Source organism: Typopeltis vanoorti, chromosome 4 (assembly GCF_054136105.1).
Source record: "Typopeltis vanoorti isolate ZY-2024b chromosome 4, IOZ_Tvanoo_1.0, whole genome shotgun sequence".
Classification (NCBI taxonomy): Eukaryota; Metazoa; Arthropoda; class Arachnida; order Uropygi; family Thelyphonidae; genus Typopeltis; species Typopeltis vanoorti.
In genome coordinates, this window is record NC_143552.1 from 86214194 (window position 1) to 86239563 (window position 25370).

A 25370-nucleotide genomic window follows, 5' to 3' on the forward strand; every position below is an offset into this window, starting at 1 on the left:
AAAACATCACTATCAACAATAACATAGTCAATGAGACTTTTCTTATTCCTAGCCTCTTCTCTCCATGTGAATTTGTGCACATTTTTATGTTGGAACATGGTGTTAGTAATAACCAGTCCATGTCCTGAGCAGAAATCCAACAGATATTTGCCATTATTATTAGCTTTGCTCTTTTCTCCAAATTTTCCCAAAATATTTTTGTATGTCTCACAATCATTTCCTACTCTACTATTTAGATCCCCAACAAGGACCAACTTTTCCTTTTTCATTGTGTCAGTTGCTTTTTCTAAAGCCTCAAAAAATTCTCCCACTTCTACCTTAGTAGAACCTTCTGTGGGACCATAGGCACAAATAAGTCTCATTGTCCAGTTCCCCATTCTCATATTTGCCCACATTACTCTACTTGAGACTGACTGCCATTTAAGAAGATTAGCCTCGTATTTTGTGTTGAATACTATGGCTACTCCTTCTTTTCCTTGATTGTTATTGCCTGAATATAACATTTTGTATTTATTGCTCAGAAAGATCTCACCAGTTTTGGTCTTTTTTGTTTCAGTCACCCCTATTATGTCGATCTGGTACTTATCTAATTCCTCAGCTAGCTCCATTTCTTTGCCATTCAGGCTTCTTACGTTGATAGTACCGATCTTTAACTCTGGTGATGTTGAGTTGGGGTTTGTTTTCAGATTTGTTCCAGTAGCTGACTTTTCGCTGTTCGCCCTGGTTCCCTGGCGAAAACAACGGGGGCCTTGTTTAACCGGGCGACGCCCCAGCCGGCATGAAATTTTGTCATGTTGTACCATCATTTTTTATTTTGGTTTAACCAATAAGAATACAATTTGGTCGGCTAAATCCCAAATTGCCAGCCCATCCTCGTTCGTTCAGTATCAAAGTAGATACCCAACAGGGTGCACCACGAGAAGGTGAGGATTGGACATTAGGTCAGAAGCCCTGGTCGGTTCTCCGCATTCCTTTAAAGGCTATGTGGAGGTCTCCTCTCAGTTATACAGCTTTGACCCTTAAGCACCCCCTTTACATTGTTTTATTTACATTGATCTCTAATCCTGTCATTAGTTTTTCTTTCCAGTTGATTATACACTTCAATTAACCATTTCTTAGTCCTTGACACTATGACTATATCAGCATAAGCACATAATTGACTTGATTTATTAAAAATTGTTCCCTCTTGATCTAAATCTTTAATGTAAAGCTATAATAAATAATGTTGTTGATAGTGCATCTCCTTGTTTTACACCTTTATTAAATTTGAATGGGGGTCACAAATTTATTATCTATTTTAATCCTTTCTTTTAGTGTTGCACGGTGAACAGCATTCATTTTAGAAATTATGGACTTTACAACCGTGTTATAAATAACTCTTTTTTAATTTCCCAACGTTTCAATCTTTATATTAAGATCATCATCTGGAGCATATACAAATATATAGGACAAGCTGAGTTACATTACATACAGTAAGCTAGAGAAACAATGATTTGATCACAGGCATGACCTCTAGTGAAAAAAAAAAAAAATTACAAATCCATTATTTACAAATTACATCAAGCTAAATTCTATTTATGATAACATAAGCAAACATTCTTTTTTATGAATAGTTTTCTTTCAGTAACAATGATGTCCTATTTTTAGCATTACAATTGTTATTTTTGATTTAGGATCCTGGATTATCTACAGTCTTGTTTATAGTTACTCTTAGAGAGGAAGGTTCCGTGGGTCAAATATGTGCCATGCATTTGAGATTTTTAGACCATCATTATTGTTCAGATTGGTGTGGTTGATAATAATCTCACTGGCTTCCTTAAATGTTTTGGCGTGAACATCACACCAAAACATGGTATGAAATTTCATCGTCATCATTACTAATCTAATTAATTTTAATAGTATCTCTAATTCTTTCATAGCCTTCTGTAGACTATCTCTGTTTAGACTGTCAAATGCTTGCTTAAAGTATATAAATAACATATGTAGGTCTATTGCATGCTCAAAACATTTTTCCATCCTCTGTCTGATAATAAAAAGTTGATCAATGGTACTTCTGTTTGATCTAAATCCACATTGATATTCTACTATTTTCTTTAAGCCTGTCATTTATTATGGATGTAAGAATTTTATAAACTACATTAAGTAACCTAATACCTCTATAATTACTAGTTGAATTTATCTCCTTTTTTTATAAATAGGACAGATTATGCAAACATTACAGCTGTCTGGTATTTCTTCCTTGGACCAGACTATCAAAAATATATCCTGTAGTACAAAACATATTGAATTCCCTCAGTGTTTCAGTAATTCTGCAACTATATTATCTTCTCCTGATGCTTTATTATTTCTCATTTTTTTGTATTTTAGCTTGTTTCACTAGTTGATGGTTTTATAGGGGTATTCTCTTCTATATCAATGTCCTTTCTTGTTTCTAATTGAATATTTTCCCCATTTTCTTCTCTATTTAATAAATCCTTAAAATATTCTGCCCATCTCTCTACTATTTATTTTCCTCTCCTAATAAATTTCCTTTCTTATCTTTACATCCACTAATTCTTGGTTGAAATCCTTTTTTCATTTTTTGGATGGCAGCATAAAATTTTCTACTTTTGAGTATTAAGTTGTTCTATTTCTTTTATTTGTTTCATAATCATTTTTGTTTCCTTTTGTTTAGTATATTATTTGCTTTTCTTCTAAATTTATTATATCTCTCCTGATTACTTCTAGTGTCTTCTGCATCATTTGTGCTCTGGCTCTGTTCTTCTCTTTCATAGCTACATCATATTCTTCATCAAACATTCTTCATTATGAGTTCTTTTCTTTTCACCTATCGTTTCAGCAGCAGCTTCTTTAATCATATTTTCTACTCTATTCCATTTTCCATCAATACTATTGAATCTACCAGCTATGTTATTTTCAGTTTTATTTAATTTTTAGTTTTCGAGTTATCTTGGTATTTCTTAGCTTCCTTTACATTATTACTAAGTGTATCTATATCCGATAACCCAGCCTTCTTTTTTGTCATCTTTATCACATTTGATAATCTTTCTCTTATAATTGTTTTCACTAGATAATGATCGCTGTCACAATTAGGGGGCCTCTACAGATCCTGACATCAATGACAGAGGAGAAATAATGTCTCAACACTAAAACATGATCAGTCTGGTTTACTTCGTTCATGCCTGGTATCCTCCAAGTTCCCAGGTGAAGTGCTTTATGTGCAAACGATGTGCTTCTTATGAATAATTTGTTTCTGATTGAAAATTGCATCAGTAAATCACCATTTTCATTGTTTTGATCAATATCTCTCCCAATCTTAGCGTTAAAGTTTCCAGTGATTAATACAATATCATATCTTTGTGTCTTACAGCAGACTTCGCCAAGTTGCTCATAAAATCAATCTTTATCAATTTCTTCTTTTTCTTCAGTTGGTGCATGAGCTGAAATGACAGTAATATATCTAAATTTTCCTTTTAATCTTATTTTGCATAGTCACTAATAGCTTTGTATTCTAACATATGTTTCCATATTTCCTTGCTTACTATGAAGCCAGTACACAGCTGACCAGTTCATTCATTGGGACCACTATAAATAACACTATAATGCTGTTTATCAATTCTCCCCTGTCCTTGCCATTGCATTTCTTCTAGTGCAATGAGATTTAGTTTATATTTCATTAACAACTTCATTCATCTTTCCTATTTGTTTCATTGTTCTTACATTCCATGTTGCCATTTTGATATCTCTCCTTCTTATTTTTCTGTCTATTTCGTAATCTAATCATATCCTTTTTTCCATTCCAGGTCAGTTGCCATTGAGTACTGTTTGGAGGTTTCATTTGTATCGGTTTCGTAGCATCAATTTTTTATGTGATTGGGTTGCCAGCCCAATGCACAACCCGCCTCCTTCATCCAGGCTTAGGACTGGCTGCAGTGATCATTACTCAGAGTAACCAACTTCAGGCAGAGTTAGGTTACCCTCAACAATCAGGGCATTTCGATGTTATGCTCTGTTCTCATGATCTTTAATGACATATGGCAGAGCCACGACAAGCAGTTTGAGAATGACCATACTTTTGATTAAACCAACATAAAGTTCAGGATGTAGAGCCTAACTGGGCAGTTTAGATATCCTATTTTGACAGATGTTGATGATTTGAGTGTGTTAAAGGTAAGGATAATGTTCCTGGTGGGAACAAAGTGACCATCCTAACATAAAAGTATTCTTCCTCATGGCTATCACTCCTTGATCTGTGATTTTGAAGCAGATCTTTTCATCTGAGACATCAAGGAGGCCCACTCTAATATTACTCCTCAAGAATAATTCAAAATTTTGTGGGGAGTAACTGTGATTGGTATTTGCCCATGCTGAGCAAATGAGATGCTCGATTGTATCTACATTGGTGTTTCTACAAGAAAATCCCCTGAATGGAGTTTCTTCACTGATGTTGGGGATCCTGTCAACCTCCTCTACATCAGAAGGGTGAAATTTTCCTGAGCAGATGTTTTTCATTTGAGTGTAATATTAAGGTGGACTCAGCAGTATTTTGCCAATTGGAGAGTACTGGTGGGCTGCGCAAAATAAATTTTTTTTTTATTTAATAAAAAATAACTTTTAACTTTAAGAAACACATGAATATGTGCAATATAAAAGGGCCATCCTAGTAAGAAAAATGAATGCAATATATACTTTCCAAGAAATCAACATTGTTTTTACTGTTCTATTCTTACTGTTTATTAACTTCACCTTCTTGGAATGGTTTCCACACAAAGTAAATCTTCTTCAAACAGTGATGCAGCACCCAGCACCACTAATCACTTTATGGAACTTCTATTGACTTTTGGGAACATCATTAAAAAATAAAGAGGAACGGGTCTTGGGCAGGTAATTATATTATTTTATTATATCATATGTAGGATTTTGCATAATTTATCGATGCCTTTCTTATTCAGTTGGTGTTTCAATGGTTTATGGAAGTGGTTAGGGCTAATTGAGTACCACTGATAAACTTGAGGATGAAAAATTATTCATTCTCAAAGGGAGTTTGATTGAGTGCCAAAGCTCACCACCTACCCACTATGAAGTCACACATGGATACCAGGTCTATCTCAGATGTCATATTGGCACCACAGTAAGCCTTGAGCTCTGTCCCAGGAGCATGGGGAAGGAGGACTTACTGCAACACCGTTGACCCTTGCAGGTAAGTGAATTAGCCAACTGATCCTGGTTGGGCCATCGATCTTGCTGAAGCAGAGGCCAAAGCGGTGTGAGACTACTAAGATCCCATTTCCAGATGTCCATAGGTCACACCACACAGCAAACACAGTGGCAAAGTGATGGTAGTAAAACAAGACAGTAAAAAAATACTTTGGGGGGGGGGGGGGATGCAGAGATAAAGAGGAAGAATGAAAAGAGCCAATACCATTACTGGAACTGACCATTGTCTCTTTCAGCAAGACAAACCATACAGTTACAGCAGCCTTATGACATGGTGCAGTAACTGCATGGTTTGTGGACATTAACATCACCACACTTGGCTGGCCTCTACAGAGCCCTGATCTCAACCCTACAGAACATCTGTGTGATGAACTAGGATCATCGGTTGGGGTCAAGGGATGTTCACCTCACAACAGTCCAGGACTTCATTACATGCAAACAGAAAGAATGGTCCAAAATTTCCACTGATTGCTATCATACACTCTTGCCCTGTAAGATTACTGCAGTCATCACAGCAAAAGGAGGCCTTACTTCTCATTAAGGTGGTTCCATGGCTGTTTGTGGTCCAAACTATGCTGTCTGTTAACTTCTTTCCAAGCAGTGTATATAAGAATTCAATATATACACATTAAATCTATATGAAACAAGGATCCTTTTTACTCAATTTATTCCCCAAAACAAACCTCGAATTAAGGCTTATTTTATTTTTTTAATTGCTTGTAGAGATAACACATTTCATCTATAAATCAAGAATGCACAAAATGTTAACATTTTGATTAATCTGGTTTTTAAACTTCAAACTGCACACTCTTCAGTGTAGTTTTTTGAGTGATCTAATCCTAAAGGTTTCTCAGGAGAAACAGAAAATTGCAGCAGCACATTTTTAGTCACATCCAATAGTCAATGAAAACCTATATATAGGTTTTCATTGTAGATACATTATGTCTAGTAGGCAGGAACCTATTGTATTAAATGATTTATTTCACAAGCTTTACTATCCTATAATAACAAGAGCGCAACTACTATGGAATATTTTATCCAATTGACAGTTATCAAGTCCATGAGCACACTCTGTGGTCTTCCTTTTAAACTCCAGTCACAAAAAGTTCACAACATATTTACCACTAAAGGTAAATTAATTTTCCAATACAAACAAATAATACTGAAACACAGATAATCAGTATTCATACTGAATTTATTTCTTAAGAATATCATTAAACTCTCCCTTTTCTCTCTATTTTCTTTTTCACATGTTCATCAGCTGTTCTATCCATCACAGCACAGCATATTCTGTATTTTCATGCATAAATGACTCCATAAGCTGGATATCATAAACAGCAAAAGAGCAGTTCTATAATGGTGGAGCATAGTAAAAGTTCTCGCTTAGATAGTGCCTAACTAATATAGCTGGCAGAAAAACATCTATAGTATTTTAGTTCCAATGATGCAAGAGGGTACATGTATTTCATTGATTCTCTTCTTTGCTGCTAAATGAAATGTTGCTTTCCATTAGCAGCTTTGAGGCATTCCTAAACTATTAATGGCCTTGCTAGTCTTCTATCAATAGCAAGAATAGAAGTCACTGATGTTCTTTTTTACATTTTACACAAAAACTAACTTAAATCTTATCAGCATAACAATATACACATATACCTTTTATTCTAATTGTAGTAAAGAAAATAAATAAAATTTGTCCACGAGATGTTCAAATGAATTTGTACATTTTTACAGTTACACTAGGTTATGTAACATTTCAGAAGCATCTGAATTTCCTAACCAAACTATCAGTATATAGCATTTGTTTGTTGCCAAAGTATTTGATGATCATTTGTTGCAGAAAAGCTAATTACAGATTTGTTTTCTTTTTAACATTGTGGATGCATTTTGATACATATAGACCTATCTGGATTGGCTTGTATATCCTACACAATATGTGCTATATGAACAGTGGATTTCGTAGACAGTTTTTTGTTTTTAGAAAAGGATGGGGAGATTTGACAATGTAAAAATCTAGGAATCTCACACATTGTGGCAAAGATACTTTTTTTTATTGTTGGATATAAGGAGTAAGATAATACATTAGACATGTATTCACAAGAATAAAGAATAATAATTTTTATTATTACAAATATTTCAGCCAGAAATTAACAGGCCATTATCAGTGTATCAGCATAACAAAGAGTGAAGCTAGAATAAGAAAGTCCTATTTACAGAGATAAGTCACATTCCAGAAAGCAACTGTATGGGTGGTTACAAAATCCAGTGAGATTACAATAAAGTCAAAAATAAAATTATTTGAAATACAAAAATTAACATTTAGATAAATAAAATTATACCTTACCATTTATGGAGTGTGCTTGCTCCATAAATGGCAATGGAGAGGTTATAATGTAACCACCCATTTTTAAAATATAATGCTATATCAGATTATTTTACTGATCTAAATTTTGTTAATTTTTATATTTCAAATAATTTTAATTTTGGCTTCAATTGTAACCTCATTTGATTTTGTAACTACCTGTATGGTGACAAGTGACTCAACTCTATAAATAGGATTAACGTTCTTGGTTCTAGCTTCAACCTTATCGTTATGCTAATGCACTGATGATACCCTGTTAATTTCTGGCCAAAATATTTTCAATAATAAAAATTATTATAATTCTTTATTCTTGTTATATTTGTTGGATATAAGGAAAGATTACTGCTCCTCTATAGTCCCAGTTCTCCTGGTTACCTTAAGATGCTACTGTAGTATGTTTTTCATCATTTCTCCTTATATCTATTTACAGAAAGTGTAAGATAAAGTTCTTGGTTTCTCTTCTGTGCTAGAAATGCATCTTATTCCATAAATGGTTTTAAAGATTCTTATTTTTTGTATTGGATAGCAGTAGGATATAGCATAATAGATGAAATGTTTGTTAGAAAATATTTTTTAGTAAAGATAAAAATATGGATGGCAAGCAGCCTATGGATTGTGTAAATGAAATGAGAGAAACTGGCATTTCTGACACTTCCATGGTTAGGATAATTCAGATGACTTCCACTATAAAGGCAAACATTTAGGCTATTCATTGTAAAAATTGCTTTATTAACTAAAAAATCTACCAGTTTTGTGTGAAAGTGAGCTAATTGAGGACAATTACAATAAATTAAATCAGGATGACAAAAAAAAAGGGCTTTTTTTTATATGATTTCCACCCACAAAAGGTAAATGTACAACATTCTTATATTAATACACTAGATGAACAAGTTTACAAAAATGGAAACCCTGCTCTAGAGGTCCAGCATGGAACATTTTCAAACCACTTCAAGATTCCAAAATAAGCAAGGCAGTCTCACACCAGATAATGAAATTCATCTCCAACCTAAAGACATTCAGGCCCACAGTGGGATTCAAACCCAGCAACCGAATGGTTAGCAAGTGGGTATACTATCTACTCAGCCAACTAGGCTGGCAAATTTCCTATCTACAAGAAAATAGCAAAAGAATCACCGGTGAAATAGTTCCAATAATTGCATCATAAAATCGAAAGGTACTGTTATGTACAAAGGAATAATTATCAGTCATCTTTTCAACAAGAATTTAACAGAAGAAACAAAAAAGTTCCACATGATATCACGGCCCTCTTTGCTCACATACATTGCTCTGTTTCTCTGTGACTAAGATTCCGAAAACTTCCAAGTCAGGCACATTACACTAGATTCAATGTTAGAATAATTCCTAGTGGATTCACAGAAGAAACATCAACTCAGTTGGATGATTTATGGAGACCAATGAGGAGAACTCACCAGAAATGCTTTGGGAAGGAGTCAAGGTGATAATACAGAATAGAGCCAAGAAGTATCTCGGCCCAATAAGAAGAGACCCAATGATATCAGATTCAACATGGGAACTAATCAAAAGAAGGCAGTTGGAAATACAAAGAGATACAGGGACTGAAGAATATAAGAGATTACATAGAGAAGTCCGAAAAGCCATCAAAACAGGAGAAGGAAAAGTTCTATACTAATAAATGTGAAGGAATAGAATTCCAGATGAGGGGGATCAATTGCAAAAGGATGTTTTATTTAGTTCATGACTTAAAGCACAAGTTTAAGCCCAAATTGAATGTCATCAAATACAGGAATAGAGTATTACTAACAGAAGAACTGGGAATCAAAAACAGATGGAAAGAATACTGTGAGGAATTGTATAGTAGAGTGGATAAATAAAATGTGGAGGAGCCCTCTCACCAGGAAAATTTTGATTGGAACCTCCTCCACTTAGGCATGAAGTTGAAAGAGCAGTTAAGCAGCTTAACAGCAATAAGGCACGATGCAGATGAAATACCAGCAGAGTTAAGGCCACAGGAGATGGAGAGATAAGAGTGTTTCATAGATTGATAACAAGGATATGGGAGACAGGATCATGGCCTAGAGACTGGAAGACGTCTGTATTCATACTACTACATAACAAAGGAGATATGAAAGCATGCAAGAACTATAGAACTATTAGTTTAATATATCATGCAAGCAAAATTTTATTGAAGACCATGCTAAATAGGATTCAGGACAAAGTTGAGACAGAGATGCCTGAGGAACAAGCAGGTTTTAGAAAATGTAAGGGCCAGAGATCAGATCCTTTGCCTTAAACAGATCATAGAAAAATATAAAGAATTCAGACTCCCTCTGGTAATGTGTTTCTTAGACTACTCTAAAGCTTTTGACTGTGTTAAGCATGTGAAACTGTGGGAAGTAATGAAAAGAATGGGTTTTCCTTAACACACTATCAGGTTGATAGCCAACTTGTACAGGGAGCAAGAAGCTATGGTAAGAACGGGTGTCAGATTGACTGACTGGCTTCAGGTTGGAAAAGGAGTTAGACAAGGATGTTTACTTTCTCCTTACTTGTTTAGTACATATATATATATACATACATACATACACAGGGTGTCCCAAAATTCACGCAAGAAGTAATTTTGATAGAAAACACAGGTTTTTAATTAAAAATTGTAATTTCTTATCGATTCATAAAGTATACAGTATAGGGTTATGCATGGAATAGCATATCGGGTAAATGGCCTCCACGGCTTTGCTGGCACATACGCTCTCTTTTGTCAAAATTTTCCATGACCGTTTTGCATAAATGTGGCTGAATTTCGTTGATACAGCGCTCAATTTCCTCCTTCAAGGCGTGGGTGATCGTGGGCTTGTTGGCATAAACCTTAGGCTTCAAAAAACCCCAAAGAAAAAAGTCCAACGGCGTTAAGTCACATGACCTGGGCGGCCAATTCTGATCACCAAAACAGGAAATTACACGACCAGGAAATGACTCATGCAGTAATTGATTGTTTCTTGGGCTGTATGGCATGTGGCACCGTCTTGTTGAAACCACATGTCGTCCACATCCATATCTTGCAATTTAGGCACAAAAAACTAGATTGTCATGTCGCAATAGCAAGCACCATTAACTGGTATTGCCTTACCAGCCGTATTTTCGAAGAAGAATGGAACAATGATGCCTCCAGCCCAAAATCCGCACCAAACAGTGACACGTTGTGGATGCATTTGTTTCTCAACAATCACTCGTGGATTTTCTGAACCCCCAAAGATGACAATTTTGTCGATTAACGAAGCCATCAAAATGAAATTGAGTCTCATCGCTGAAGATGATTTTGTTCGAAAAATAAGAATCCACTTGTTGTTGTTCCATAATCCATTCAACGAACACTCTTCGCTGTGTGTGGTCAGTAGGCTTCAGTTCTTGGAGTCAATTCAACTTTGTAAGCATAAAGATGCAAATCTTTCGTGAAAATATGCTGTAGAGAGCTTCTCGAAATGCCCAATTCAAGACTACGGTGCCGAATTGATGTTCCTGGACGCTCAGCAACACTCACATAAACTGCTTCGATGTTTTCTGTTGAACGGCTTGTTGAAGGACGGCCAGAGTGTATAAGATCACTAATTGATCTAGTTTCCTTGAATTTTTTAATTAATCTTTTCACAGTTGATGAAGTTAAATCACTATTCCAACCATATTTTGTACGAAAATTGCAAACTGTAGCTGCCAAACCTTCATTATTTTTAAAATATTGCTCAACAATGAAAATGCATTGTTCTTTCATATAGCGCTCCATTTTTAATAACCCTGAACCGTCAGCTGTCATGCTGTCTTTTTTTTCTCATTGGCAACACTTTACCGCACAAATGGCGCTAAATCTAAATCTTGCGTGAATTTTGGGACACCCTGTGTATATATATATACAGGGTGTTCGGGATAAATTTGACAGTTTCGTAAGGAAAAAGAAAATCTTCTTTGTATCTATTAAATTTAATGAATTGACAAAAAAACATTATAGGCAGAGTTAATTACAATACTATCAACAAGATTTACTCAAAATAACCACCATTAGCATCGATCACAGCTTCAATTCTGCTTCGGAACCTCGAACAAGCTGATGCTACAGTCTCCCTGGGAAGGGCCGCAAAAACTGTTTTAATTTTATCCATTAACTGGGCTTTTGTATTACTGGAAGTGCGATTGGTGTCTTTTTCAACTGCGCCCCATACAAAATAATCCATGGGGTTAAGGTCTGGGGAGTTTGGAGGCCAAACATTTGGACTGGTGAAGTCGTAGAAATTTTCAGACAACCATTTTTGACTTTTCCCAGAGGTGTGGCAAGGGGCCGAATCCTGCTGCCATACATACGGCCTACCATTGGCTACCCTTGTTATCCAGGGCTTGACTACAGTTAGCAACTCCACGAACAAAGCCCGAATTCCAATGCCAGGGTTCTTCAACACCTGTTCCTGCAGATTTGCGAGGAATTCTGCTGTACGAACGCAATCAGATCGTCTGCTAGGGATCTTTCTTCTTGCTACATCCTCGTAGTCACCATTGCAAGTCTCTAGTTCATGCCTGATTGTTTTTACTGTATTCAGGGAGCATTGGGCAGCAGTCGTAATATCCTTATTTTGATGGCGGGCACGAATCATCATGATACAAGTTATTCTCTTCCATGATTCAGGTGGGTTCCAGCTATCCATCCTTTCTGACATCTTGTATATGAATGAAGAAGGGTCCAAACTTTTAAATGAAGAGAAGTGTGTGTTAATACATGTAACTTACGGAAAAATATAATTAATTATAAATATGTCAAATTTATCCCGAACACCCTGTATATATATATATATATATATATATATATATATATATATACAGGGTGTCCCAAAATTCACAAAAAAAATCTTATTTACACACACACACATATATATATATGTGTGTGTGTGTAAATAAGATTTTTTTTGTTTTTTTACCTTGGGAATGATGTACTTGGTAACCCTAATATATATATATACACAGAGGACATCGTATCTGAAGCACTGGATAAGCTCAAGACAGGAATTAGGATAGGAGGTAGATTGATCAGTAATCTGAGGTATGCTGATGATACAGTACTCCTTTGTAATGACATGGAAGAACTAGGACAAATTCTTGACAAAGTTAACAAGATCAATATAACAGTGAACTTCAACTCAATCCTAGCAAGACAAAGATTATGGTTCTCAAAGGAAATACAAAGAGGGAAGCTCTTGAAAAACAAGTGTATCTTAATGGAGAAAGAATTGAGGAAGTCAGCAAGTTTGAGTACCTGGGATTCATTATCAATGTGAAGAATTGGAATTGCTGTTCAGAAGACGTTAGAAGGTTAGGGATGGCTAAAACAACAGTCAGAGACTTGTGTAAAATTTGGAAAGATGGATCTACCTCCATGGGAACAAAGTTGAGGATTTTGAATGCAGCTGTTTTTCCAACAGCGACTTATGGATGCGAGACTTGGAACCTAAAGAAGTCAGATAAGAAACAGATATCTGCTTTTGAGATGTGTTGTTACAAAAGGCTGTTGAGGATATCATATACTGAAAGGGGTACAAATGAATGGGTTAGAAAAGATCAGTAGAACTTTAATATTCCTTAAGGATATTGATCAAAAGAAAGTTAAAATATTTTAGACACATTGAAAGGATGGAAGGAGGACTTCTCAGAACAGCAATAGAAGGTAAAGTTCCTGGAAAAAGAGGAAGGGGTAGACCATCAGTGAGAGAGATGGATGGATGGTGTGTGTGTGTGTGTGTGTGTGTGTGTGTGTGTGTGTGTGTGTGTGTGTGTGTGTGTGGAGAGACTAATCCTTAGAGAGCTGAAGTCTTCAGAAAAGCAAAAAAACAGGACTACAACAGGCGAGGACGGGTGTGGCACATCACCGAGTCAGAGTGACCATACAGCATCTGTGGATGCCCAGACATATACAGGGTGGTTCAAAATCCCACGTACAAACTTTGAGGGGAGGTAGGGCATATCAAAATCAACCATACTTACATAGGAAAGCATGACCGGAAACGCCACCAGACGGTACTAACAGGAACGCAAAGATACAGAAATAACACAAGGCAGTAAGTAGTGTTAAAAAACTTTATTAGGCAAAACTGAACAGTTCAATAGTAGTTGAATACATAATATGGTTTCACATCAGGTGCTCAAAGTTACGACCATTAGCAGTGATGCATGCCTCACACCGACGACGCATTGATTGCTGTACATTTTTAAAAATAACTGGAGTTGCCCGGATATTAGCAGCAGCGATGGCGATTCTTGCCACGAGGTGTCCATGTCAGAGGCAACAGGCATTTTGTATACCATGGCTCTAAGGGTCTCCCACAGAAAGAAATCAATGCTCAATAAATTAGGTGAGTGTGAGGGCCATGTGACGGGTCCACCATGCCTAATTCATCGAGCCCAAAGGACCTGTTCAAATACTGACGCACAGAAATGCCAAAATGGGCTGGAGCCAAGTCGTGTAGGAACCACATCTGCCGATGCACAGTCATTGGAACATTGTTCAGTAAATCTGGCAGAACTTCTTCCAGAACGGTCCGATACTTGTGGGAGTCCAGTCAGGGTGGTAAAAGATATGGGCCAACTAAACAGTCAGCGATGACACCTGTCCATACATTAATGGTGAAGCATTGTTGTGCAGCATGTGATCGCACAGCATGTGGGTTCTCATGGGCCACACATGAGCATTGTGGTGATTGAAGACCCCTTTGCAGGTAAATGAAGCTTCATCCGTAAACAAAACACAAGTTGAAAAATCAGGGTCTACAGCACTTTTCTGCAGAAACCACAGTGCGAATTTCACACGTCGAGGATAATCTTCGGTCATCAGTAACTGGACCTGTTGCAGATGAAATGGATGTAAGGACTCAGAGTGCAAAATGCACAATACACTGGATCGAGATACTCCTATAGCAGAGGCAACGGCACGTGTGATTGTCTCTGGATTATTGTCCATCGCATGCAACATCTCTTCCATGGCGGGATTTTGCGCCCAATCGCGGCCGTCCACTATCATGCCTGCGATCCCTGAATGATCAATAGTCACATAAATTCTGATGCAAATGCGCAAACATTTGGTGATGATGTTTGGGTACCTTTCGCGATACATTCGTACAGCAGCTTGTCCATTGCCATCAGCTAACCCGTAAACGAGTTGCATGCCTGCCATCTCAGTGTTCATAAAACGATGGATGTTCTTCGTACGACGTCGAAAGCTTGAATGAGGAAGCCCCAATTGCTCACCTGGAGCACTGGCGAACAGCACCACCTATCACTTTCGGGTGGCATTTCCAATCATGCTTTCCAATGTGAATATGGTTGATTTTGATGTTCTCTACCTCCCCTGAAAGTTTGTATGTGGAATTTTGAACCACCCTGTAGATAGATCTAAAATCCTTGATGCACTAAAAATAAAATTTACTTATGGTTATTTCGAAATTTCTCTGCTGTAGTTTCAACAACTACAACCAGTACTAACATCTGTGCCATATGCTCTAAATAACTACATTAATTCTTGGCCTCTTTCATATTATCAGGAGTGTATTTCATACCATATAAAATTACAATAAAATATAATTTATCAATAATTAAAGCAATGTGTATTTCTTGAAAAATGTTCAAGAAATATGCAAAACACCACTATAGTGAATACGTTCAGTATAATACAACTTCCACTAAAACTATTTCTTTGGTTCCAGTGAGTTCACTTTAGTGAGTCAACTATAAGCTATACACTCATTAGCAGTTGAATTAGAGATACCTGCCATGTTGGCGAAGACGTGGTACGTGATGGGGATGTCGTCAGACCTTGTACTGACCGTCTGAGTAATAGTCAAGCACAGAATGGGGAAAACTCGAGATCTCAGTGAATTTGATCGTGGCCAGATAGTCGGAGTCAGACACATGGGACACTCCATCTCCGAAGTCGTGCAAGCACGGGGCTTTTCACGGGCCACCGTGTCAAGTGTGTACCGTGAGTACAGCCACCAGGGAAAACTGCCGTGGTGTACAACTTGTCGATGACAGGGGACGTCTTTGGCTAGATCGAATGGTAACAGCGGATAGACGGGCCACAGTGCTGCAGATCAATCACCAATTCAATGCTGGACAACAACGATGTGTGAGCAGCCACACCATCTCCTCGCTATGGGGTACAGAAGCCACCGCCCGACTAGGGCACCTCTGCTCACCGCACGGCACAACGATTAGCATGGGCACAGGAACACAGACACTGGACCCTTGATGCATGGAAAAAGGTCGCCCTTGACTGATGAGTCAAGGTACACGCCGATGGTAGGGTACGAGTGCGTCGGCAAGCACATGAAGCGATGAATCCCTCGTATGGGGACTGTTTACGTGGGATGAAATGGTTACATCTACCATTGTCGCTCATGTGCGCCAATTTCTATGCCTACAGCACCCTGCAGGAGACCTGTATCTACAGCAAGACAATGCACCGGCCCACTGCTTCTGAATTGTGGCCAAGTGGGTGAATGAACACTCCACGGGCATGAGGATGCTTGGCTGGCCCCTGAGGTCCATTGACCTCAATCCTATTGAACACATCTGGGATGCTACAAGAGATATATACGCCCTGGACCCTGCTCCGACCAATCTCCGTGCATTATGAAAGGCAGTGCAGCGGACATGGATCAGTTTAGCTCTCCCAACGCCTCCGGTGCCTTGTGGAGTCCATGCCATGCTGCATCCCCGCCATCATCAAGGCAAAAGGGGGGTGCTACCCGCTACTAGGCAGGTCTTTAATTCAACTGCTCATGAGTGCATTTGCACTATATTAACTATCATTTTTGACAAATTTTCTCTTGGACCTTATGTCTTTACCATGTCAACAAAACTTAAATACAAATATTTGTTATATTCCTAAAATGAGTGAATATCATTTACAATGGCCACATTTCCTTTTTTTTTTTAAACTATTAATGAAGTGCTTCTAAATTACAAAAAAAATTTACAAAATTTCATTAAAATGCAACTCAATATAACTAAACAAACAACAACAACAACAAAAAAGATGAAACAGTTACCTTCAAGATGCATTTGGAGCTGTTGTGAACTGTTTACTGTCAAACTACAAATTTCACAATGAAGGACTGTGTTTGTATTTTGAGGCTGAACTGACTGACCTGTAAAAAGAACCTGCATAATACAAAAGTTCAAGCAACGAGTAACTTGATTTAGCAAGAAGTATAGATTTAAAGGCTGAAAACATAAATGAAACATACTGAAAACTCCAAAATATTATATGTATAGCAATTGAGACAAAGTTGTTACTGAACAGATGTTAATAATTATCATAAACCTTAATTTAAACATTCAAAGATTATTAAAAATTTTAAATCATGTTTTTACCCAGCCAATATCAGGGCCCATTTCATACCAAAACAAAGCAAAAATGTTGTTCATATTATTTTACCTTCAAGCAAAAATACCTGAAGTACAAGCACATACATGTTGTCGTCCGGTAGCATCCTCTAGCAAGAGGGTTGCAGCAGATGAGCAGCTCTTCTCCATTTCTCTCTGTCTGTCGCCTCCATCATTCTTAAACCAGTCCATTCCACGATATCATTGAACCACTCTCTGGTTGGTCTTCCACGTCTTCTCTTCCCCTCAGCTTTCCCTTGTAATATAGTTGTTGTCAGGTGTCCCGAAGAACCACTCAGAAGATGTCCTGCAAATCTGGTCTTGATAATATTCTTGAGAAGTGTTCTTTCCATTCCAACTCTTCTTAAAACTTCTTGATTTGATATTCTCTCTGTATAGCTAATCTTTTCGATCTTTCTATAACACCACATTTCCAATGCATTAATTCTTTCCATATCTCTCTTTCTGATCGTCCACGACTTACTTCCATAACTTGCAATAATCCAAACTGTTGCTTTAACTATTTCAACTCTAACACCTATTTTAATATTCTTGTTTATTAAAATTTTCTTCATTTCCATAAATACTGATTTAGCTTTGCCTATTCTATTTCTAATGTCCAACTCTGAAGTTCCTTTCTCTGAGATCCAGCTACCTAAATATTGAAATCTATCCACGTCTTCTAAAATCTTTCCTCCACATCTTATCTTTACATTATCTATTTTTCAGCCCATTATCATTATCTTGGTCTTCTTTGTGTTAATCTTTAGTCTGTACTCTTTACAAGAGTTTTCAATTGTTTGAACAATTTGTAGTAATCCATTTTCACTTTCTGCCATCACCACTACATCATCTGCATATCTTAAGTTATGCGGATACATATATGTAAGAGGAAATAATACTACTCTTCAGCAAACAAAGCTTTTAAGTTCTGGATGTGGGACTGTATCTCTAATGCATGAAAGGTTATAAAAAGACTCAAGGCAATAATATTGCATATGCTTTCATCTGAATTCCAAATAAAAATCAAAAATCAATATTAAACATATAAAAGGTATAAAATAACATTAATACTTTGCAAATGGTATCCCAACACCACATGCTTATAGCCTTTTTTTTCCCAAAAAGGTTATGTGTAATCTCAAAATTAAAATTTTAATGACAAGGGAAGGACAAACTTTGAATTAAATTTAGAAATTAGGATGTCACCTAAATTTACAATCTAAACCAGATTTCATTAAATTCCATCAACTTGGAGAAAGAATTTATAATTTCAAACTGTTCTGCTAACAACTAAATATCAAAACTGATATTCAATTTAGGATATTTCTGTTGCTTTCACAAGAACTGTCTCTGAATACAATATTCACAGAGCTTTTCAGAGAGATATTCACATGTGGCAGTATCTTTTGTAAAAATCCAATAAGTGTGTAAAAAGATACTGCACCATATATGAGATATCAACCTGATGTCTCATATATGTTTGTAGTGACATAAATTATGGAAAACAGCAACCTTATCAGGTTGCTGTTTTCCATAATTTATGTCACTACAAACCATTCAATTAAAACCAAAATTGAAATGAGTGAAATTTTAACAGAAATGATATTATATTAGGTTTTATTAATTTCCATTCAACCAGTACATAATTTATTACCAATAAAATAATCTCATGGAAACTAAAAACTTAGTTGCATATTTTAGTGTACTTCTTCAATATCAAGTTTTATTAAATAGTATCCTCAATCAATAATAATAATAATAAAAAGGGGGAAAAAAAAGCAGAGTTATATATAACTTCAAAATATTGTTGCTGTTGTTGTTATGTGCCATCCAGTCATTTTCAACTCTTGGTGATCTTGTGAACAAAGGCTCTCCATCCTATTCAGCTTCTTGTCTCCTTTCTTTCAGCAAATATAAGTTCCTCTTCTTCTCATTCTCTCAATCTTCCCCAGCATAACTGCCTTTTCCAATGATTCATCGAGGCTCACATAATACGTCCAAAGTACCAAAGTACGTCAACTTCTGTTTAGCGATCACCACCTCCAAAGAGCATTGTCTTTATAAATTCTGTCTTTCTAAAACCATCTTATTGGTCATTCTTGCAGTCCATGGGATTCTTAAGTCTCCTCCTTAACAGAGATGAACTGTGAAGGAATGCTGAACAGCCACTGCACATATTTTAACTAATTACTGATGCCAATTATGATGAACAGTAACTATGGAAATATATGTTCAGCAAAATTAACTCAGCAAAACTCAGAGTGTTAAGATAGTATCTCAGGGCACTCTCCAGTTCACTATCTTAAATGTGAAAGCAGTATTCAATGATCAGATGGATTTGTAAAGTTAACAGCTGTTCAGAGGTGAAGTAACACCGAGCATAAAAAGAAAACCCATTTTTTTTTTGGATGCTGAGACAATCACATTTGTAATATGTTTGTGCCAAGAAAGACTGGAGATTAAAGTTATCCCAATAAAATAAATCTCATCTTGTCCAGAGATTTAAGTGTTGTTTTTGACAGTTGCAAAAGTTGATATTCTAAAAGTTTTGGTGATTTGTTTAGTTCAAGGTTTATCAAAGGAGACAAAAGAGTGACACCTACTGTCATTAGCAAAACATTTTTATTTTGTTACAAAAATAGGTTTTCTTTTTTTTTTTTATGTTCAGTGTTACTTCTAAGCCTTATGGAATACAAGCATTAGTTGCAGAGTTTTGAGGATAAAGACCTGATCAAGTTCATTATCACTTGTAACATTCAAATTGAAAATAAAAGCTGGCAACCCAGTTGCAGAAGTTAGTAGACCTTATAGAGAAAACTTAATAGGACATTTGAGATTCTGCAAATTTTCCACAGTACTTGACCAAAGTTGGAAAACAAAAGCAAATAAAATCCCCTACTGATTGACAGTGGTCAAATCCATAACAGCATTTATTACTTGAGAGATTTCTAGGTGATGTAAAAGAAAGAAAGAACTGGATGATAATTTGATATTAAAGATCATCACCTTTCTTTGGAATGGGCTGAATATGGGGTAATTTCAAAGCTACAACTAGATACCAATGGAAAAGTGGGAAATAAAAGGCAGCCAAACAGGAGTCCATTCTGGTGCATAAACCAACAGGAAAAACTGGAGAGAGAAACAGACGCTATCAGCACCAGGAGACTTTCTGGATCCAGCTTAAACAAGATTCTTCAAATTGTTTTCTGGTGAAAAATCAAAGGGTCACGGACTGTTGCATGTCTGAATTTACCAGGATAAACTAGGAAAGAATTTGAGTAAAAATAAGACAGAAAATTTGCTTTTTTTTCTGCAAGAGACCAAAAATCATAGTTGCCATTTGAGAGACTGAGAGACCACAATGCCAATGGTTGTCTCTTGACAATAGTTTGGCATGACACCGAGAAGTATGATTGACTTTTGAATACGATGTTTCCTGCTCTTTAAAAATCACTTTTTGATGTGTTGATATTTACATAGAACTATTTTAGGTTTGGATATTAAAAAAAAAAGATTTCATCGGAAATCTTTCTCCAATTTCAATGAAATTGGAGAAAAGCCAATTAGAAGTGACTTTCAAAGTTTGCACATTTCTTGGAGAATCCCAAGAAAAAGAGATGAAATGAATGTTCCACACCAATGAATATTGCTTCAGTAATATTTGTTCAGTGCAAATATTTGGATCAGAAAACAATAATCCAACCAAGGAAATGAGGAATAGCAATAATATATATATATATAATCTTTCACTTGACATTCTTAAAATGCCAGCAACTTGACTCATTGAGGAAAAAATAAATAAATAAATAAATAAATAAAAATCAATATTAGGTTGTGGTGTGAATTCTAGACAACAAACATTCACATTATACTTGGAAGGCTCACTAGTGAGGAAAAGATCCAAAATGTTTGCAGAGCAGGTAAGGCTCTCAGGTAGGATGCAAACAATTTCGCTAGTGACAGCAAATGTCTCAATATCTCTACCTGCCTCATTGCAGTTGGAAAAAGAGCCAGCTGAAGTCATGAGCATTGAACCTCCATGGAAGATGACCTAATAAGATCAAAAAAGAAGAGATTTTAAGTTGGAAACTGTGACATGGTACACACAGTAACACTTGTAAAAATACTTCTCGAAACAAAAAAATAAAGATTAAAAGACTAACTGGGAGAAATGAAATTGGAGAAAATGAAGATGAGTTAAGTTTGTTAGAAAAATGTTAAGATTGCCATATACATGGAGAATTTTGCTCCATTTCCCTGCAAACCATGGCCTTTAAACAGTAACTACCACACATCAGAACCAAGACTTGCTTCAGGCCCATATACCTATAGAATAGTGACAGCAAGAGTCCAGTAGCTGATCTAGAAACCATCTAAAGCATAACCATTCAGTATACTGGCTAGTAAAATGGTTATTCCACAAACCAGCAGCTGATGGTTTGTGGAATAACCATTTTTAAAGTTGTACTCTCAAAGAGAAATGTTAGGTCTATCCATGTCTGTCTGCCTGTCATAATTCTAAAAATATCATGAATACTACACATTTGTATAAATCAGTTCTTTGGGGAAAAAAAAAAAAAAAAAGTTACAAACATCAAGCAATTTGTCTGAGCCTAGTAGTAAAAACTGCATTCCTTTCTATTAGGTGCTGCCATTCCACCAGAATGGCATATGTTAAGACAAGCATTACACTGTTAACAGAATGTAATGCTCCTCATGGGTCACAATGTGGCTATGGTCTATAAGGAGCTTAACAAGTATAACTTCCTCTCATCTGTTCCAATGTAAACTAGTCTGCCAATGCTTACTTTCAAGCATTATCTGATGCAATGTATTTGTTAATGCTTCCTGCCAAGAGGAATGCCATTAACTTAGTCTGTATAGGAGACAAATAGTATATGGAGAAAGTACAAGCTGACCTTGTAGTACTTGCATCTACAGTCTTATTTCCATTGATTCCAGTGTAGTTTGGTATCAAGCACAATCAAACATCACAATTACAGGTCATTATCTGATACCAGATGTCTTGAGAACTTGGTCGGCCTGTATAAATATTAACAAGCTGAATGATGTGCAGCTCAGAAACACAGTTACTGCATTCAAGTGGAATCCTGACAGAGGTCTCATATCTCAGCACAACCAACAGAGGTCTCATATCTCAAACTATCAGTACAGACCAATAAGAAATCTGGGTACTCTACTTTGTGTGCATTTAACATTTGTAGGCAGACCAACATATGAAGCATACAACTTCCTTAGGGGCTTCCAAGAGACTCCATGAAATGCAAACTTGCCATAGAGTAATACTATCAATGTTCAATGCAGGTAATGCCAAGAGTTTGCATAATTTCTCACATGAATACCAAATGGACAATGGCTATCTGATACCTGCATATTAAACTTCCCAAAGTAGGGTAATAAAATATTTCTCCATGTTGAATGCTTAGGCAATGACTATTTTTAGGACATAATTAAGTGACAATTTTCAGTGAAGTGAGAGAGGCAAATTCATTTGCTTTGATATAAAGATTTTGAATGGACAATGTGCAAAATGCACCAGCAGCTATTTGTATACCTTGATGGATAAGATCCATCATTATTTGCATAAACTTAGACACATGATAAAGCTTGGATTGAACAAGTGCACAATAAATGTTAAGCAATGAACCTCATTCCGGAGAGGACAGAGAGCAAAGGATATTCAATCTCTTTTGCACTTTTTCAAAGTTGAAGATGTATGCAATGAATGCAAACTTTCTATCATAATGAATTCCAAGAACTTGGTTTTTGTTGCTAAGCCAAGTTCTTGGGATTCATTTTGACAGAAAGAAAGTTTATATTCATTGCATGCATCATTTTCAACTAAGAGAGAAAAAAAAAAGTGCTTGCTACTTGGATACTAATTTGTTTTGTTCCATTCTTAACTCTTGGCCTGGGTGAAGACTATTTTTACCCTCTTCTTGGCAATATGACCAGAATAAAGTGCTTTCCACTGGACTTGGAAGATTTGGCTAGAGAAAGTTTTTAATAAAAACAAGGAGGAGGACATCCTCCGAGACCTAGATTATCCTTTATTTTTCAGCTTGTGTTAAACTTTTATCATGCAAAAAAACTGATATTCATATTTCAGGAGAGCTTCTCTTACAGACGTTTCTAGACTGATATTAAACCATTTGGTCAATTTGGTGTCTGCAAAGCTACAAGGGGATATGGTTGCCACCAGGATCTCCAAAAGCAGATCCACCTCCAGTTCCATCTTTATGTAGACTAGATTATCCTTTATTTTTCAGGTTGTGTTAAGCTTTTATCATGCAAAAAAACTGATATTCATATTTTAGGAGAGCATCTCTTGCAGATGTTTCTAGATTGATATTGGACCATTTGGTGTCTAAGCCAAACTGTGTATATTGGAGAAAAAAGATCATTGCTTTTTAAATACTATAGAAGTTTGGCATTAACTATTTTCTACATCTTACAAAGACAGCTTATCAGAACAGACAGAAAGATTGGTAACTGTTTGCTTGAGTTGGATCTTTTCCTGGTTTTAGGAAAGTAATGGCAAGTGACACATGCCACAAATCTCAGAACTCTTCTTCAGTCGGTATTTTATCGTATGGTAAGAGAAGATCTACAAAAGATGGAAATTATGTGTCATCTCATAACACGGATCATAGGCACTGTCGTGAGAAAGTAAAAGTGCTCTATTCAATTCTTCCTTAACAAATAGCTAATTGCATGGCTCTAGCCCATTTGCAAAAAAGTTAAGCTGCTGTTCTATCGCAGCTTTCAATATCAAAAATTAAGGATACAAAAGCTGTTGCTGCAGCTGTAGCAAAGTTTTGTCCCAAGTGTCTGCAACTACTTTGGATTCAGTAACCATGCATCCAATATGTTCTAGTTAGACAAATGGTGTTCTATATTTACTCTTCATTTTCTAGACTTTATTCCATACAACTTGAGCACTGTTTCATGATTGCCATTTGATGTAAATTGGATCCAAGACTTTTTGACTCTAACATCTAATAACATGCTTTGGCCTTGAGCATGTGTAAAAACAGATTTTAAATGGTAGTGAATCTCTGAAATATATCCCAAGCTCTGTGTCGATTTTTTTTTTTTTTTTGGTATTCAGGGTTCTGTAGCTGGATAGAGTGGAATGGAGAGGTTTTGCAGTTGTTGCTGCCTAGATAATATGATCTGTTACATGCATCACTACATCATTAATAGATACTTAGTTTACAAGATGGGAAACATCCTAGTCATTCTGATCAATTTTCTATGTGGACATTCATGTAAGAGAGCACAGTTTCTGCAAGAATATAGCACAAAGAACAGGGAGCTTGTTACTTGCATATAAATGTTCTCTTTGAGATCCCACATAAATAGTGGAAGAAAGGCAGAATTGTAAGATCTTTTGCAGAATATGAGTCAGTAAGCATATGAAAGATGGTATAGAATTTATTATTATAGAAAGGTTGTTAATGTAGTATATGTTTGACAATAATACTTTGACCATTTGTGTTGGCATTAACCCATAGATTATGTTCATTAAAATCACCCATAAGAAGGGTGAAGCATTGCATTGAGATTATCAAGGTTGACCTGAGTTAACCTAGAACCAGTGGTAATTAAATGGAACAGACTGTAGTAAGAAATACCACTGAGAGATAGATGGCTACTACTTCCAGAGCAGTATTAAGCAAGATATGCTGAAAAGGGGATATGGCTGCCACCAGGATCTCCAAAAGCAGATCCACCTCCAGTTCCATCTTCATGCATAAGTGAAATGTCTTAAGGTGGAGTACTTACAGCATTTTAAATGTCTAGTGTGGAGAGAAACAGATAGGCTTGTTTCTCAGAAGAAATGTGATATCAATATTTTGACAGAATCCATGAGAGTTCCATCGTAAGAATTTCCATATTTTTCTGGCTTTGTAGACTTATCCAATTTTGAGAAATATGGTTGACCAGTATCCATCTATTTCTCAAAAAAGGTAATACATCATCTGATACGTCAGGGTAAGTTCTTTTCTTTAAGTTATATTCAGTGGATACAGAATTACCCATTTTTTCTGTGGACTTACATGATCTTTTCTTTCAGTGATGCTCCCTGACCACAATTTCCTTGACATGTAAGTTATCATTCAGAGGGATCATTTTAGGAGCAACTCCTAAATATGTCAGGTGATTAATGTGCTCCACAGAAAAGCACTCATGATCACAAAGTTCAGGTATTCTGAAATTTTCATATGTTGGGACACATGAGTTTATGATACTTTTAATATTTTTGAAAATATGTAAAAGGATTTCAAGAGGTATGGTTGCTAGATTCCTTTTTACATACTGATATGAGATTTAAAATATAAAGACCAAACAGAATATTTTTTTCATCCTT

The 25370-nt window shown here is 36.2% G+C and overlaps 1 protein-coding gene across 4 annotated transcripts in view; it reads right to left on the reverse strand.

The window, feature by feature from the left end:
* LOC150107475 (zinc finger protein 385B-like) overlaps window positions 1-25370 on the reverse strand; it is a 139558-nt gene that overhangs the window by 70163 nt on the left and 44025 nt on the right. For all 4 annotated transcript variants that reach the window (XM_090391322.1, XM_090391321.1, XM_090391323.1 and 1 more), the window contains exon 5: window positions 16636-16734. In XM_090391322.1, coding sequence (XP_090247448.1) covers window positions 16636-16734 — 99 coding nt within the window. The remainder of the gene's footprint in view (window positions 1-16635; window positions 16735-25370) is intronic.